Consider the following 15,232-nt stretch of genomic DNA (forward strand, 5'->3'; position numbering starts at 1 on the left):
GGGGGGGGGGCGTCCGGGTCTCCACCATAAAATATTGAGAGTCAAACACTTTATTCTGGTGAATTGTTATGCTATTTATGGTGCAAACGTCTTTATGTAAGAGAACTTAATTATTGTTCAAAACATCACATCTTCTAAGATGTTTTTCTTTTTAGGAATCATGTACCTCTCGACAACAAATCTGTTAGAGAACGAGACCTTGTTAAAGCCAGAAGCTTCAAAGCTGAAATCCATCATTATTTCTCACTTTGTGTTGTGTTCTTTAACCCTCCGAAAAGTAAAACACAAGTAGTCACAGTTCTAGTTTTCCTTCAATTTTGAGACGCCTGAATGTTTATTTTCTACCTTTTGGGGGGAGTGGGTTGTCTTTCTTTTTTGTTTTTGAGTGGGGACAAATCTACCTCATCTACATATTGGGGGGGGGGCATATCCCCCTATGCCTAATCTATGCCTATGCCAAATATCAAACGCTATGATAAGCCAATTAATAGCTCAACCTTATGCTCAAAGCATGTCCATGTCCTGGTGGTGCTAGAGGGAAAGTCAGGGGTCACCAAAGTCATTAGGGTACAACATCTAAGAAACAACAGTTTGTGCCAACCCATCTGGTAGAAGTAGAGTTATTAAAAGCAAAAATACATGCTGGTAAAATATTTACCTGCTGATGGAGCTGCAGGAAAATTCAGAGGATTACAAAAATCAGTAGGATTTATCCTCTGGGGACCATGAATAGCTGCACAGTCCTTGATCTTAATCCATCCGGGAGTTGTTTAGATGTTTCTGTGTGGACCAAAGTAACAGTGTTTGTTGTGTCAACTCTCATTCAGAGGAATTTGAGCTGAAGTCTATTTCTGAACATATGGCTACTGTACTCACACCACAAATCTCGAGGAACTAAGATCAGTGGTTGCCAAACTTTGTTTGTGTCAAGGACCCCTAAACTAAAACTTAGAAAATTAGATGTCAGACCCCCATCTGACAAGATTTAGTCCCAAGGTCCCCCATCTGATAAGATTTTGCTTTTAGATTTTTTATTACAGAAAGTGTATGAAACCCCTGACAGAAAAGGCATGCATTCTGTCATTGTTTACTTATGGATGGAATTATAGATAAAATAATTGTTACCTTTTTTAATTATATTTAGTATACCCCAATTTGGGAACCACTGGCTTAGATATTTTGGTTGAAAACTCCTTTCTGTTTTTGTGTGGGATACGAATGAGTTTGGGGAACTGTTTGAGAATAGTCTGTATTACTTCTTTTATTTTTATTTACGTAAATTTTGTTAAATAATGTTTCAAAATAAAGTGATTGACACATTATCAATTCCAAAAACGTTCTACATAAAGTATATTTTATAGTATTTTTTGCGTTATTTCCATCAGTTTATTAAATAATATTTCATGGGATAGAGCAACAATCCACAATACTCTTAAAGTTAGTGCAGGGGGACAGCCAAATTATGTAGAATATATATATATTTTTTGAAAGTTTATTTCAAAAATTAAAACAAGTCTGACAATATACATTAATATGAATGCACAATTGTAATATTAAAGATGAATTGGCCTATTTGTGAAAAAATATTGATATAGACTTCCATAAACTGTACTGCAGAGATCTTCCTTAGGGTCATTGCAGGGGGGCCTCCAAATTATGGTTAATAAAAAAAAGTGAATCCAAAACATTGTTAGCAAATATAAATCCCCACTGCTTACTGGCCTACGGGTAAGGTAGTTACTAAGGTAACCAGCCACAGATATACAGTTCATCCTAAACATTTACTGTGACACATGTTTAACATTAAAACATGATTTATAAAATCATGCCAACAGTTATTAGGATCTTTGAATAGCTCATCCTATGCAATAAAGGTATGTACGGTATGTATAAAGGCCTACACGTTATTACAGGCCCAGTTTAATATGCAACTTCATTTTATATGATATATTATAGGTGATCCCTGATCCGTCTATCTTTCAGTTAAGGGTCCTGTGGCTTAAAAAAACGTAAAAGACTCCTGCTGTTGTGTATGGAGCACTAGCATGGCTTTTGCTGTGTTGGTCTCCCAACAGCCAGGCTGTGGCTCCAGTGTATGTCCAACAGGGGCCGCTGTTTGACTACCTTTAGCTGCTGTACTGACCCTTCAGAGCAGGACTGGGAGCAGCCAGCTATGGTAACGTTAGCTAAAAGCCAGTCTGCGGCTTCTGTATCCTACGAGACGAGCTGCACCCAGCCAGTAACACCAGCGGTGCTCCATTTGCTGTAACGTTACTGGAGAACAGTGAGTATTTCTTCTTCAAATAAACATGTGATATGAGAGTGAGGGGGCACTTTTTTTTTTTTTGAAGGCAGCGCTGTTGAGACAGAAAGCAAGCAAGGCGGTCCGGCTGACTGAATCATTTTCACAGGATCCGAATGTGTTGTTCCAGGATTTGCTTCACCAAAAATGAGGGCAAAGAACTAAGGCTATGGCTTGAGACAATTGGGCTATTTAGCTAGGTAAATGGCTCGCTGGAGAGTTAAACAAAATGTTTATGAAAAATTGTTGGCTTTTGTTTTTGGAGCTTTTTTGTCTGCGGTGGAAGAAAAACGCAAAATATTTGTTATTAGGTAACGTTACCCCCACCTACGAAACGGTAGCTCAGCTAGCTAATGTAGCCCACAAGCTACACCTATTTTAGCGGTGTCATGCTTATTGTCCCCTGACTTCACATTGAACGCATAGTGGGGCTAATACATGTTGCTTTGTGTAGCTACTTTAGTTAGTTTGCCAGATGTTCCCATCGTTTTACCCTCAGCAGCCAAGAAGATAAACAGCAGAGAGCATGAAAGAGACCCTTACTGTTCCCTAACCCTGGTCATTGTAGACTGAACGTGATGCTAATGTTGATACAAAAGCTGTCCATTCACGGTGGCCCTGGTTATTATTTTTTTTTAAAGATGAATTAATGGCCTAAGAAGACCTTTTTAGGAAACTATTTGGTGTTCTAGCAAACTGGTTTGTAGATAATCCGTTAGGCAGCACTAACGTTATATTTAAAATGTCAACTTGATTGTAAGGCACTAGGTTGTCTTGTTTTAGCTACCAGAGCACTGTGCTTTTACTATGTTATTATCATCGGTGTGTTGTGCTTGCTGGGCTGAACTGTGACACCTTCTAGCTGGGAGTACGGACAGCTCCATGGCCAATATTACCTGTTCTATAATTAAAGTAGGAGGCGGTTGTTTGTTTGGGACTCCAGCCTGGGCTGCCCTGTGGAGAGCGTCACTCTGCAGCTAATGAGAAGCAGGCTGACGCTTAATATCTGCCTGTTGGCTTGTGTCAGTTTGTGGCAGGAGGAGTTCCTGATTTTTGAGGGTTTGGAGAGACTCAGTTAAAAATAAGACCAGGAATGTGTTTTGGTCCTGCCAAGCTCCTCCAATGGGCCTCTGTAATGTGTAAGAGTGATGGAGGTCTGGCTTTAACAGGGCAATCTACACATGTGGACAGTTACATGCTGTGAGACTTCTGATGTTGTTTTATTGTCTTGCAAAATTTGAAAGTGTGCAAAACATACAATACCCAGAGGCTCGTGGTAAGTTGGATATTTTATACCCTAATACGCTTGCCACTTATGCCAGTAGTTATTGCCCATTTAAACATTTGTATAACTAAAACTGGCCAATACATTGTCATAATACTGATATTATACTGACATTTCATTTCAACTAATTTCCTTTCTGAGTAAGATATCTATTATAGTTTTAAATATAAAACCCTTTTGGAAAAAGAAACCATGGTGAGGTCTTTTAAGTAGTTTAATTTAGCTAAAAAAACATCCAAAAGCAAAACCTACAGTTTACAAATATATCAAATAGAAAACAGCACCATAACCCTCACATTTGAGAAGTTGGAACCAAAGACTTTTTCCATTGCTTGCTTGATATAGCGATGAGATTCATATAACAATACTATGGGACAGTATAGGCTTCATTTGTAGGGGTATACATATGATCCAGATCGATGTATCGATTCAATGATCCATTCTCCAACATTATCGATGCAAAGTGAAAATATCTATGCCTACCTGTTTTTAGCGTTTTAACAATACATTTTGTCTGCCCCTTTATTTTAGATTCCCACTTCAAATGTATGCTTTTTATTAAAAAATAATAGTTTGTTTTTAATTTAAATGTCTGGAAGAGCTTAGTAATACAATTGTAAAATCATTTTTTTGTTGCTTTTTGTGAGTTGCTATTAATGTAACTCTGTTAAATGGGTTTATGATATTGTTTCACACCAATTGCAGGCCCCTGAAATGAATCAAATCAAAATCATATGGTGACAGACTTACCAGCAAATATTGTATTGCTGTCTAAAGAATAAATGTAATATGGTATTGTAATAAAACATATGATTTACACCCCTATTTATTTGTTGAACCTTATGGATAATTCCCTATATTTTATACAACGGTAGCTAGTCTAGTTTATTGCCTCTGGGTACATTAGGCCACATTTTTGCATAAATGCGAAGAAGTACATTTATCTATAAGATCTTTAATTCACTAGATTAGCAAAATGTTATCCATATTATCATGAATACTAACATGTTCATATTGCATTATTTATAATAGGTGGAACAACGATAAATTATTTAATCCATATTGCTCACCATTATCTTGATAAATGACTACAACAAATAAATCATTCTAAAATGATTGTAGATATTTTTTGTGGATGAAACTAGATAGCTGCAATTGGGTGTGTCTATTATTATGATATAAAGCTTAAATGTTTTCTTTTTAAATGAAGATGGCATTGCAGTCAAGAGACACAATGTCTTGACTTACATGTTTCAGTTGAGTGGATAATGAATCATCATGTACTAAATTATTGTTTCTGATTAAAATATTTTTTTTGAAAATGCCAAAAGTAACTGTTATCCCACAATATTATCATATCAATAACAATGAGGTTTTTGATTTCTATTTGAAAATAGTTTAATGTAGACTTTCATATTATAGATTTAGCTTTATAATGAGATACTCAGCGTCATGTGAAGTCAGTAGAATTTTTTCATTAAAGGTACTCTAGGCGATGGAGGGTGACGTTACTTCTTGTTGACGTTCAACGTATTTTCAAACACAACAAGACTAGCTTGCCTCTCTCTCCTCCTCATCCCGTCCCCTCTCCCTCCCTTCCGTGCACTAACCCTGTACGTGACAACAAATGTCCTAACCTAAAAAAACGTGACATCTCTTAGAGCACCTTTTAATATTTATGAAGAATGAAGTTTGACCCAGTTTGTTCTTCCTGTCTCTTTCCGCAGGGGATTCGTCCCTGTCGGTCACAACAAAGGGCCCTGTGAACTGGATCGCCTGCTCTGAAGGGAAAATAGAGACACGGTGGACGGAAACGTAGCGTCTAGTGTGTCACCATGTTTAACTTGATGAAAAAGGACAAGGAGAGGGACGGGAGTAGGAAGGAGAAGAAGGATAAGAAGGAGAGGATGTCTCCGGCAGAGCTGCGCAGCCTGGAGGAGATGAGCATGCGGCGAGGCTTCTTCAACCTGAAGAGGGAGGCCAAGCGTGAGTCCAAGAACAAACTGGAGATCTCCAACCCCATCCCCATCAAAGTGGCCAGCAGCAACGAGCTCACCCTCACGGACATCGAGTCGGACGGCTTGAGCAACCGTAGCAGCATGGTTCTGGACGAGCAGCTGAGCGCCGCCAGCTCCACTGACGACCTGAAGAGTGATGGCGGGGGAGGACAGGATGGACATCGCAGCTCAGTACGGGATCGCGTGGCTCACTTCGGTACACTTGCCAAGACCAACTCCTCGCAGATGGGTCAGATGATGAAACGCTTCTCCTTTTCCCAGAGGAGTAAAGAGGAGAGCCCTTCAGAGGGCTCCACCCCCTCCGGCCAGAACTCTGCTGCCCCATCCCCGCAGGTGGAGAGTAAAGTGTTCAGCATGCTCCGCAAGCACAGCCTGAAGCAGCAGCCTGAAGCGGCATCGGACACCAAGAAAGTCTGCATCCCCGAAGTGGTCCACAAGACCTTCCCTGCACAGCTGCAGCTGCCGCCCGTGGTTGCGCCGAGTGCGCCCGAGATCCGCGAGTTGGAGCTGCAACGCCGCAACACCGGCGACTTTGGATTTTCTTTGCGTCGCACCACTATGCTGGACCGCAGCCCCGATGGAGGCGTGTACCGGCGCGTGGTCCACTTTGCTGAGCCTGGTGCCGGCACCAAGGACCTTGCGCTGGGGCTGGTGCCGGGCGACAGGCTGGTGGAGATAAATGGACGGAATGTGGAGAACAAGAGCCGGGACGAGATAGTGGAGATGATCCGCCAGTCGGGAGACACGGTGAGGCTGAAGGTGCAGCCCATCCTGGAGTTGAGCGAGCTGAGCCGCTGCTGGCTGAGGAACACCGAGGGGCTGCGCAGAGAGGCCAGACATGTAAGCAGCCTGTCCGCTTTCTAAGTACAAACCGATAAAGCTCACTGTTCCGCTCTCTTTGCCATGAGTGGCGCTCTTGTGTTGATATCTTGGTTGAGTTTCTTTCAATCTAAAATGTTCAACGTTTTCTCACAATTGTTTTAGAGCCTAGTTCCAGAAACCTCTTTTGACAGGCAGGTTTAATTATATATTGAGGACCGGGGATCGATGCCAGTACTCAGCAGCAGAAACAACAGTGTCCCAGATTGTCAGGGATGCAGCATTTGGGTAGCTTTATTGACAAGCTGTTGTCAGTAAAGTCAGGATGTCCTGCTTACTATTTGTGACTTATATTGGTTTGGAAAGAAAGCTTCAAGACTGAATTGAGAGAATAGTCTGGTTTTATAAATTCACATTCTAGGCTAACATTTATTACAAAAATACTAACTCAGTATGACTTGTATGTTCAGTCATCTGCTGCAGCCTTGGTTGCTGCTACAGGTACTATTTCCTTTTCAGCAGTTATCATAATTCCATCTAATGTGCACTCAAAACTTACTAATAGTTACTGAACCATATAGACAAGTGCAGAAATGATTAGCCTAGTTAATTATTGAAAATGAATGTGAGTGTTTATGCTGCTTTATATTATTGTACACTATTATCTTTGGGTTTTGGACTAATGGCTAGACTAAACAAGTAGTTTCTCTCTGATCTCTGGAAAAAGTGGAAACAATTTTCTATTTGATCAATTGATTAATATTAGTGTTACTATAGAGGAACCTAGTTTTTCCTTTTTGAAGGTATTGAAACAGTCTTAAAGCCATGTAGAGTGTGGACTATCCCCGCAGTAACAGTAGCTGAGAGTCCTCCTGTAGGGCCTGCTGCCTGGCAGCATCAGAGGGCTCTGTTTGTTTGCCTCTATTGGCTTTGGTTCAAGGGTCCTTGTGACACTATCCGACTGAAAGTGACACCCCCCCCCCATTCATCACAATTGAATGAATCTGCTCTGGGAAGCAGGGAGTGGCTCGCTGTAGCCCATGTTGTTCTTCTCCTTACAGGAGACGGAAGCAGAACTGAGTGTAGAAGTTCTTTCTTTTCTCCACTCTGGCTGTTTGTCTCTCAGATAAGAGGATAACGTGTTATTGTGTGGAGCTGCTATAATGATTTCCATTTCCATGGTCTAAACAGGAAGTGCACAGCGGCGGGACCTTTGTTTACGTGTATAGGTAGGGTTGGGTCAAACAACACACACACACACACACACACACACACACACACACACACACACACACACACACACACACACACTTCCCCTCCTTTTTAACTTCATGAGCCTATCTCTGCCGCTGATTTGTGTGTGTGTTAAACAGCAGGCCTGTCTGTGTCTCTTTGTCCACTTTAACAGATTTCAGCAGCTCGACTATTGGTTTAGATAAAGGAGAGCCAACAGAAAGGCCAACAGAAAGGCCATCATTCATTCCCGACTGCATCTGCCAGCTCGCATAATTCCCAATGCCAACAGCAGCTGACTGTTTTGTATTCCCGATAAAGCAATGATGTATAGAGCTGTGTATCAATCTATCAATCAATTTTTACATGAAATTGTTCCAGGTGCTATTCCAGTGTTATCCCATCAGCTCCTTAGTCGTATGCATGATTCATCAATGTGGCCATCCGATTAGCACACATGGTTTGAAATGCTGCAGTATAAGTGCCATTTTGATACTTTACTGAGTTCGGTACGGATATTAAATATGATAGAATCATTCTTTTCAGCAATAATAATAGCCTGCAGCTAGCATTTGTTTGTCATGATCTATTAATAGACAGGGCACAAAAACCTTTTGGTCCACCTGCCAAATGACTAGTGAATGTTCAAACTTTACCAGCCTCATTAAATTACCATGGTTTTTTGTTTGGACAAAGTAAAGGGCCGCGGGTTGGAATCAGACCACTGCGGTAAGGACTGAGCCTTAGCACGTGGGGTACATGCTCAACCAGGTGAACTACCAGGGAGCCATTTTTCTTTTAGGCCTTTTAATTGACAGGACAGCTGAAGACAGGAAAGTGATGAGAGAGAGAAAGAAGGAGAATGACATGTTGCAAACTGCTGCGGGTTCAAATCAAACTCGCAGCCACTAGGATAAGGACTGAGTCTATGTCCATAGGACACACATACACTCAACCAGGTGAGCTACCAGAGCATTCTAGAAAAGAAAAGCAATTACTTTTGTGAGGACAGTGTTATCATAACTAATAGAAATAATAGAATGTAAATATTAGTCTCATTGTAACAAACTGGAATATTCCTGTAAAATAAGCAGGATTGGGTTGGACAAAGCAGCATGATGGCGGTTCCCAGTAAACTGCAGCACTGTGTCAATCCACCTGAAGCTGGTGCCAGGAGTGTTCCACACAAACATGAACACAGTAAGAAGGAATTCAGGTTTAGAAGCAGACAGACCGGATGCACCAATTCTTTGAGCTATGACCAGTATGAGCAGGATGTTCTAAAAAAAGCATTAGGAAGTCTTAGGAAAGAAGGAGACATTTTCACCCTGAACCAACAAGTAAGACATTTACTGGCTCAAGTGGAGCTAGATGGGACAACACATTTTTATCAGCTATTTTCAAAACCCTGTCCATTGATAATTTTCAGCATTAAGTGATTGGAGACCTTCAAAGTTAAGATAAGAGATACTAAGGGCCCGCTGCTTTTTTAAAATGAATGACTGGTGTCCTTGTCCAAAAAATATAACAATGATTGAAATTATTATTTTAAATTAAATAATTGATTAAAAACAACATAATGAAGATACCAGAGGCAATGCATAAGCAGGAACGGTCTGGAATTGGTTGCGCCTTGGAAGGTCAGTGGCAACTAGGTCAAAGTTGATAATAATTTGAACTTTGAGTTGGGTGGCACCGCTCTCCCTCATAGGAACACATTGGAGCGGCCAGTGCAGAGCACTTTTACCATGGATCATGTGTAGGTGGCTTTACGCTGCCTGAAGGGCTGAGCATTCCCCGAGCAGAGGCCTGGTCCAGTCAAACCTGCTGGGGAGCATTCAGCTGCTGTAAATGCAGACAGAGGCCGAAGCTTCTTGAACTTCACTTCTGTCTACTGCCTCTGTTGTTTGCTCTCTCTCCTTTCTTTGAGGATTCAGAGCAGCAGGCTTTACTGTGTAGAATGCTGGTGCTTCACTCGCGTGCTTCCTGCCTCATACCTGCTCTTGTTCCTCGTGTTTGCCAGCAGTTTATCTGCGGGTACCTTGGCATTGGCTCTGTTTATAAACAGGTTAAATCATTTGAAAATTTAATTTATATTCAGTATACAGTATTTAATCAATTTAATATGTAATCAGTCTTTAATGTAGACTCATAGTAACAGAGCACAGAGCCAGAATAACCACAGAGAGTTCTTAAAGGTCCCATATCATGATCAGTTTCAGGTTCATATACACTTTTATATTTTGGATTTTCTACTAGAACATGTTTCCATGCTTTAATGTTTAAAACAACATTCTTTTTCTCATTCTTTTAGTCTGAATACACCCTCTGTCTGAAGTGTTTTGTTTTGGCGCCTGAAACAAGCCCAGTCTGCTGTGACTGGCTGGTGTTTCTGCGTCTTCTTCATCTGCACTCTCGGAGTCTGCACCGTCAGTGCAGCCGGGGAATAACTATAGCGGCACTTTCTACCTACATATAGTATAGGTATGACATCACAACTGTACAGTAGTCCTGACGGCTCGTTTAAAGGCCCCGTTTCTGAGTGGATTGAATGTTTTGAAACTTTTCAGTATTTATAGCGCTCAACCTGCTTTATAATCACTAAGACATGGAGGCTCACTTTTTACAATATAGGACCTTTCAGGTCATTTGTGGGAACTAAAAATGTAGGTCTTTTAATAAAAATATTGTAGTAATTCAAGTTGATTGAATGGTCTATTGACTAATATGTAGACATATTACTTCTGTTTATATCTAATGCTGTTGTGGTGCTTGCAGTAATAACAATCCAGTATTAGTAATAGTAGTAGACACTTGAAAGCACAGCCATACTTTCCTCTCACCCCCCACTTACCGACTCTCTTTCTCATTCACCCTCTATGCTGTCCACCATGGCGTACCCTCAACAGTGCCTGTTAACTTTGGCACAGTTATTGTTATCTCGACCCATTCAGGAAGCAATTGTGACTTAACTCGCTTCCACTTTGATTCAGACCCTCTCTCTGCATCCAGTGCTCAAACTAATTACTTAGACATCCATTTAAAATTAGACTTTAGTCATCTTTTCCAAAGTGTTAACATTTTGATGGTAAATAATAGGAGAGTGGAATTCTTTAAACGTGTGTGTCATTGTTCAGTTATGTAATAGATACTCTTCCCAAGAATATGGCTGGTAAATTCCTTTTAGGATTCTTGACAAGTAAAGCCTTCCTGCACAGATATAATATGTTAGCTTGCAGTTAATAGTTTATACTCATTCTTCTGGTTTAAACAAATCTGGAAAAGGTTTGCTGCCTCAAAGCACTTTGTGCTTGAACCTTTTAGCGATTTTGCTTCACAGCATTTCTGCCTTTCTATTTTGTAGTATAACAGGGGTGTGGTGAGCCAGCAAACACAAGGAGAAAGATAGGGGCTGATGGACCCGGGAAAATTGCGGTCATGCATCCTAAACCACCCAATCATCAGGACTCCCCTATTGAACTTAGATAGATGTAATAACTTGTATATCATTCTCTGCTATAACTAAAACTCCAGATCAGCATTTCTTCCAGAAAAGTTATTTAGCCTGGTGGCAAATTTCTTTTATGATGAGTGTTTGGATTGGACCAGTCACAGACTAATGACAGTATTGATGTAGAGCCCAGTAGTTTCTGTGATAACGGAATCTTAGATGGATTCCATAGGGCCCTACAATCAGTCAGTGCTAAAAGCTAACTGACCAAAGTCAAATATGACTCAGTGGTCCACCAAGCTTGCGGTACACTTAGGGAAACCGTGCAGTTAGTGAAGTCTACAGATTTGGAATATCTTAAAAATGGATCCCAGGTTGTGATCACTGAGGATATCTACACCGATTCAGTGGCAGAAATGCCTTGCTCTAGCTTGAGCCACCGTTTTTTGTTATGCAGAGAGGGATGATTGCCAAAGTAAGTGGCAGAACTACCCTGGGCATGTGGCACCTTTCTGATTTTACACCTAGCACCTGTCTTCAAAGTTCACATTATCTTTTTTAAGACCTGTTCAATGTCGACCTTTCACATCTCTAAACCATTAGTAGCTACAGCAACTTTATCCATATAACTCAGTTAGCCTGCTCGCTGTAAAAGGGCCCAAGGGTCAGTCTAATGTCCAGGTCATCAAAAGGGGTTGATAGGTGGGAGTCCTCATTAGCTGTTGATACATGTATATGTTGTGTTTCCACTGTATGGTACGGGCCTGCTAGACTCAATTCACTTATTTGGTACCGGTACTTTTCTCTTACTTTCAACCCCCCAAAATTGCCAATGGATGGGGTTCCCTGGTGTAATTTGTGTCAGTTTAGGGGTCCTTGATGTGAAAAAGTTTGAGAACCACTGGCCTAATATTCCTAAACTTCCCATGCAATTGATTGATTGATTGATTGAACACATACTGTGTGAATTATTGCTCAGGAAGCCTGCTTTGCTTTATATGATATATTCTTTCAATCACACTGATAACAAGCCTGTTAATTGGGATAATACAGTGGGGAAATAGTTAAACTTAGCTTGTAAATCTGCAAGAGCTGTAGACTTCTGCCCCAAACTATCTGGGGGGAGAGAGCGAGGGAGAGAAAGAGAGAGAGAGAGAGAGAGAGATCTTCACTTGTCTTAACAGGCTGACTGAAAACAACGGGAAGCAGGCCTCTCCCTTTAGGTCTCACTCTGGCATTTGTGGAATCTGCTTTGGAACAAATAGGCCACTTCCTGACCCTTTCCCCCGGGAGTTTCTTATGGAGGAAGAGGAATGAGGTTCTGAGGGCTGATGGAGGCGGGAGGGAACTTATGTAGTAGATAAAAATATTTTTTTCTAAAACATATATACATATACACACAATGTGAGGTCGGGTGACTGTGCTGCACTGTTTCTACATTATTCATCAGTTGTTTTTCACACATAGTGTGGTGAGAGTTATGTTTAAGGCCACGTTCAGAAATCACTGCGGCATTAAACAAACCCAGCATCCTCATTCATTTCGATGAGACCCGAGCACAGAAAGGTTGAACCTGGCTTGGCTTTTGTCAAGACACAATGCAACATCATCATGTTAGCCAATCAAAAAGGATTATATTATTGTCAGTGTAATAGGTTTTTTAGAGTAATAAAATTTCGGTCTCATAGAAGAAATAACCAGCAATGATTTGGTGGTCTCATGGCATTCATCTTTTGTTGTGTTGCACCCTTGCAATGTTTGTGATTTAAAAAACAAAAGACAACTACAGAGCATATGGACGGGGTATTTTGAGACCTGCTCTCAATATGTACTTTACTGTATGTACTTTAATATGTACTCAATACTTACTTGAATCTCCCATTTTTTCTGCTTCACTTTGAGACTAAATATGAACAGCATAAGCTGACGTCTCGGCATATTTCGAGCTGAAATTTGTTTGTTATTAGTGGCAGCTGGAAATTAAACAATTCTTCACATTGTTTTAAGCGGGAAATGTCACACATTTCCGAGCAGAATTGCCAACATAAAGATTGTCCTGGCTTTTATGATTGGACACAATTCATTTCTCATATGCACATCTAGGAATAGTTGACGTTCTTCCAGAATTTGTAAGCCTCTCAGTCAAACACATTTCCTGTAGCCCTTTAGCTGTGTCTTTATGATTAACTCTATCCTGTTGATCCTCTTTATTTTCTGCCTTCAGTCTGAGAGAGGAAAGGAAGTCTGAGTAATGTGTGCCCTCATGTTTAAGACTGAGTGTGCCTTTGGCCACCATTTAAATTTAAACATATTATACAAGGCTTTGGTAAAAACTTATTTTAATTACTCACAAATCAACCCCATGTCCAGTTCCTGTTCCAGTTTTCAGTCAAGACTGGACCCAAAGGGGGTTCAGACTAATTCATGACAACAACTAGAACCCTGGTGTCCAACTGTAAAGATGTAGAATGCAAGGTGCAATGTACTTGTGTGTAGTGATGTCAATGGACATGCTAACAGACCTAAGGCTTCTGGGAATGACAACAAACAGGAATTTATGTAACCAGTAGACTGGTAAGAACGAGCCAAACCACACAGGAATGCATGGGTGTTTGTGTGGGAAAGAGCTAATATGCTTAATCATACATACTTAACCTTGCAATCAGTGCCACCTGATTCTTGTCAGTAATTTGACCTGAGTATTTGGAAAGAGAAACACTGAAGAGGAGGACATGGTTTTATTTGCGGCTGAAGCTCTACTGTGTTTCTCTATATATCGTGATTACAGTGAAATATAGCAGTTTTTATTATTTTTTTGCTTTTTTTGTTTGTTTGAATGTCAGGATTATTACTGAGAGTAAGAACTTCTTTTTCAGGGAGACTTGACCGAAACTCCTTAATCATGATCTAATATCTTTGAAAAAAATGTTTTTCAATTCATTTTTGTTTTGTGTTTAAATATTTTTATTTTATTTATATTTAAACAATGAAAAAGCAGTACACTGGGACATAGGAACGCGTCCCAGGACCAAAGAGAAAGTAAAAAAAATACACAGAGAGGAAAGACGGGGTGGGGGGGAGACCTAACAATAACACAACAGCAGGAATGGAGCTCGCCGTTCACCAGCAAGATTCCATTTTATTTATAGTATCAAATCATAACAAGAGTTGTCTCGAGACACTTTACACATAGAGTAGGTCTAGACCATACTCTATAATTTACAAAACCCCAACAATTCCAATTCCAACCCCCCCAAGAGCAAGCATTTAGTGCGTCAGTGACAAGGAAAACTTCCTTTTAGGGAGAAACCTCGGACAGACCCAGGCTCTTGGTAGGCGGTGTCTGACGGTGCCGGTTGGGGGGTGGGATAAAGAGCGGCAATTATAGCAACAAGAAAGATAATGGAACTATGACTAGAAATAGTAGTTGTAATATTTAACGGTGTAGCAGGGCATAGCAGAGTGGAGCAGGGCGCCGAGCTGCAACCATGATTTAGGTGCCCCACTAATCCAAGGAAAACTGCGGGGCAAGAAAGTGCTTTAAAGTCCACCAGTCAAGTGTCAAAACAGCTGAATACTACTACTGCACTGATGAGTGTGTCTTTTTTTATATAATGTTTGCATTGTAAATGAGCAGTAGTGTATTTTTGTAAAATTATTTTTGGGGGCATTTTTAGGCTTTTATTACATAGGAGAGCTGAAGACAGGAAAAGGGGGTGAGAGCAGGGGAATGACATGCAGCGGCAAGGACTGAGCCTCTTTACATGGGGCGCTTGCTCAACCAGGTGAGCTACCCAGGCGCCCCGAGCTTTACTGGTTTTTATGTGAGAGTTCATGGAGCAGTCAGGACGGACCAGGCAGGAGACAGGAATGCAGTAGAACGGATTGAAAGGAATGCGACGAGTGACACACACCCTCGATTTGTTTAAATAACGTCAATGCAGAGACAATGTGCCAAGTGAGGATGTAATTATCGGTAGACAGAGCAGTGGCTGATAATCCTCAGAGTGGTTCTAAAAATAAGTGTCTCAAAAATATCACACATCAAGAAAGATCTGTCTCCATTTCTCACAACACACACACACACACACACACACACACACACACACACACACACACACACA

General features: G+C 40.8%; 1 protein-coding gene and 1 long non-coding RNA gene across 5 annotated transcripts in view; both read left to right on the forward strand.

The window, feature by feature from the left end:
• The window catches only part of LOC116695664 (uncharacterized), an 813,105-nt gene that overhangs the window by 551,832 nt on the left and 246,041 nt on the right, over positions 1 to 15,232 (forward strand). The window lies entirely within an intron of this gene.
• Positions 2,101 to 15,232, forward strand: part of LOC116695586 (unconventional myosin-XVIIIa) — a 157,236-nt gene continuing 144,104 nt past the window's right edge. For all 4 annotated transcript variants that reach the window (XM_032525935.1, XM_032525936.1, XM_032525943.1 and 1 more), the window contains exons 1-2: positions 2,101 to 2,284; positions 5,315 to 6,445. In XM_032525935.1, the coding sequence (XP_032381826.1) occupies positions 5,423 to 6,445 (1,023 nt within the window). In that variant the 5' untranslated portion in view covers positions 2,101 to 2,284; positions 5,315 to 5,422. The remainder of the gene's footprint in view (positions 2,285 to 5,314; positions 6,446 to 15,232) is intronic.

Source organism: Etheostoma spectabile, chromosome 9 (genome assembly GCF_008692095.1).
Source record: "Etheostoma spectabile isolate EspeVRDwgs_2016 chromosome 9, UIUC_Espe_1.0, whole genome shotgun sequence".
Classification (NCBI taxonomy): Eukaryota; Metazoa; Chordata; class Actinopteri; order Perciformes; family Percidae; genus Etheostoma; species Etheostoma spectabile.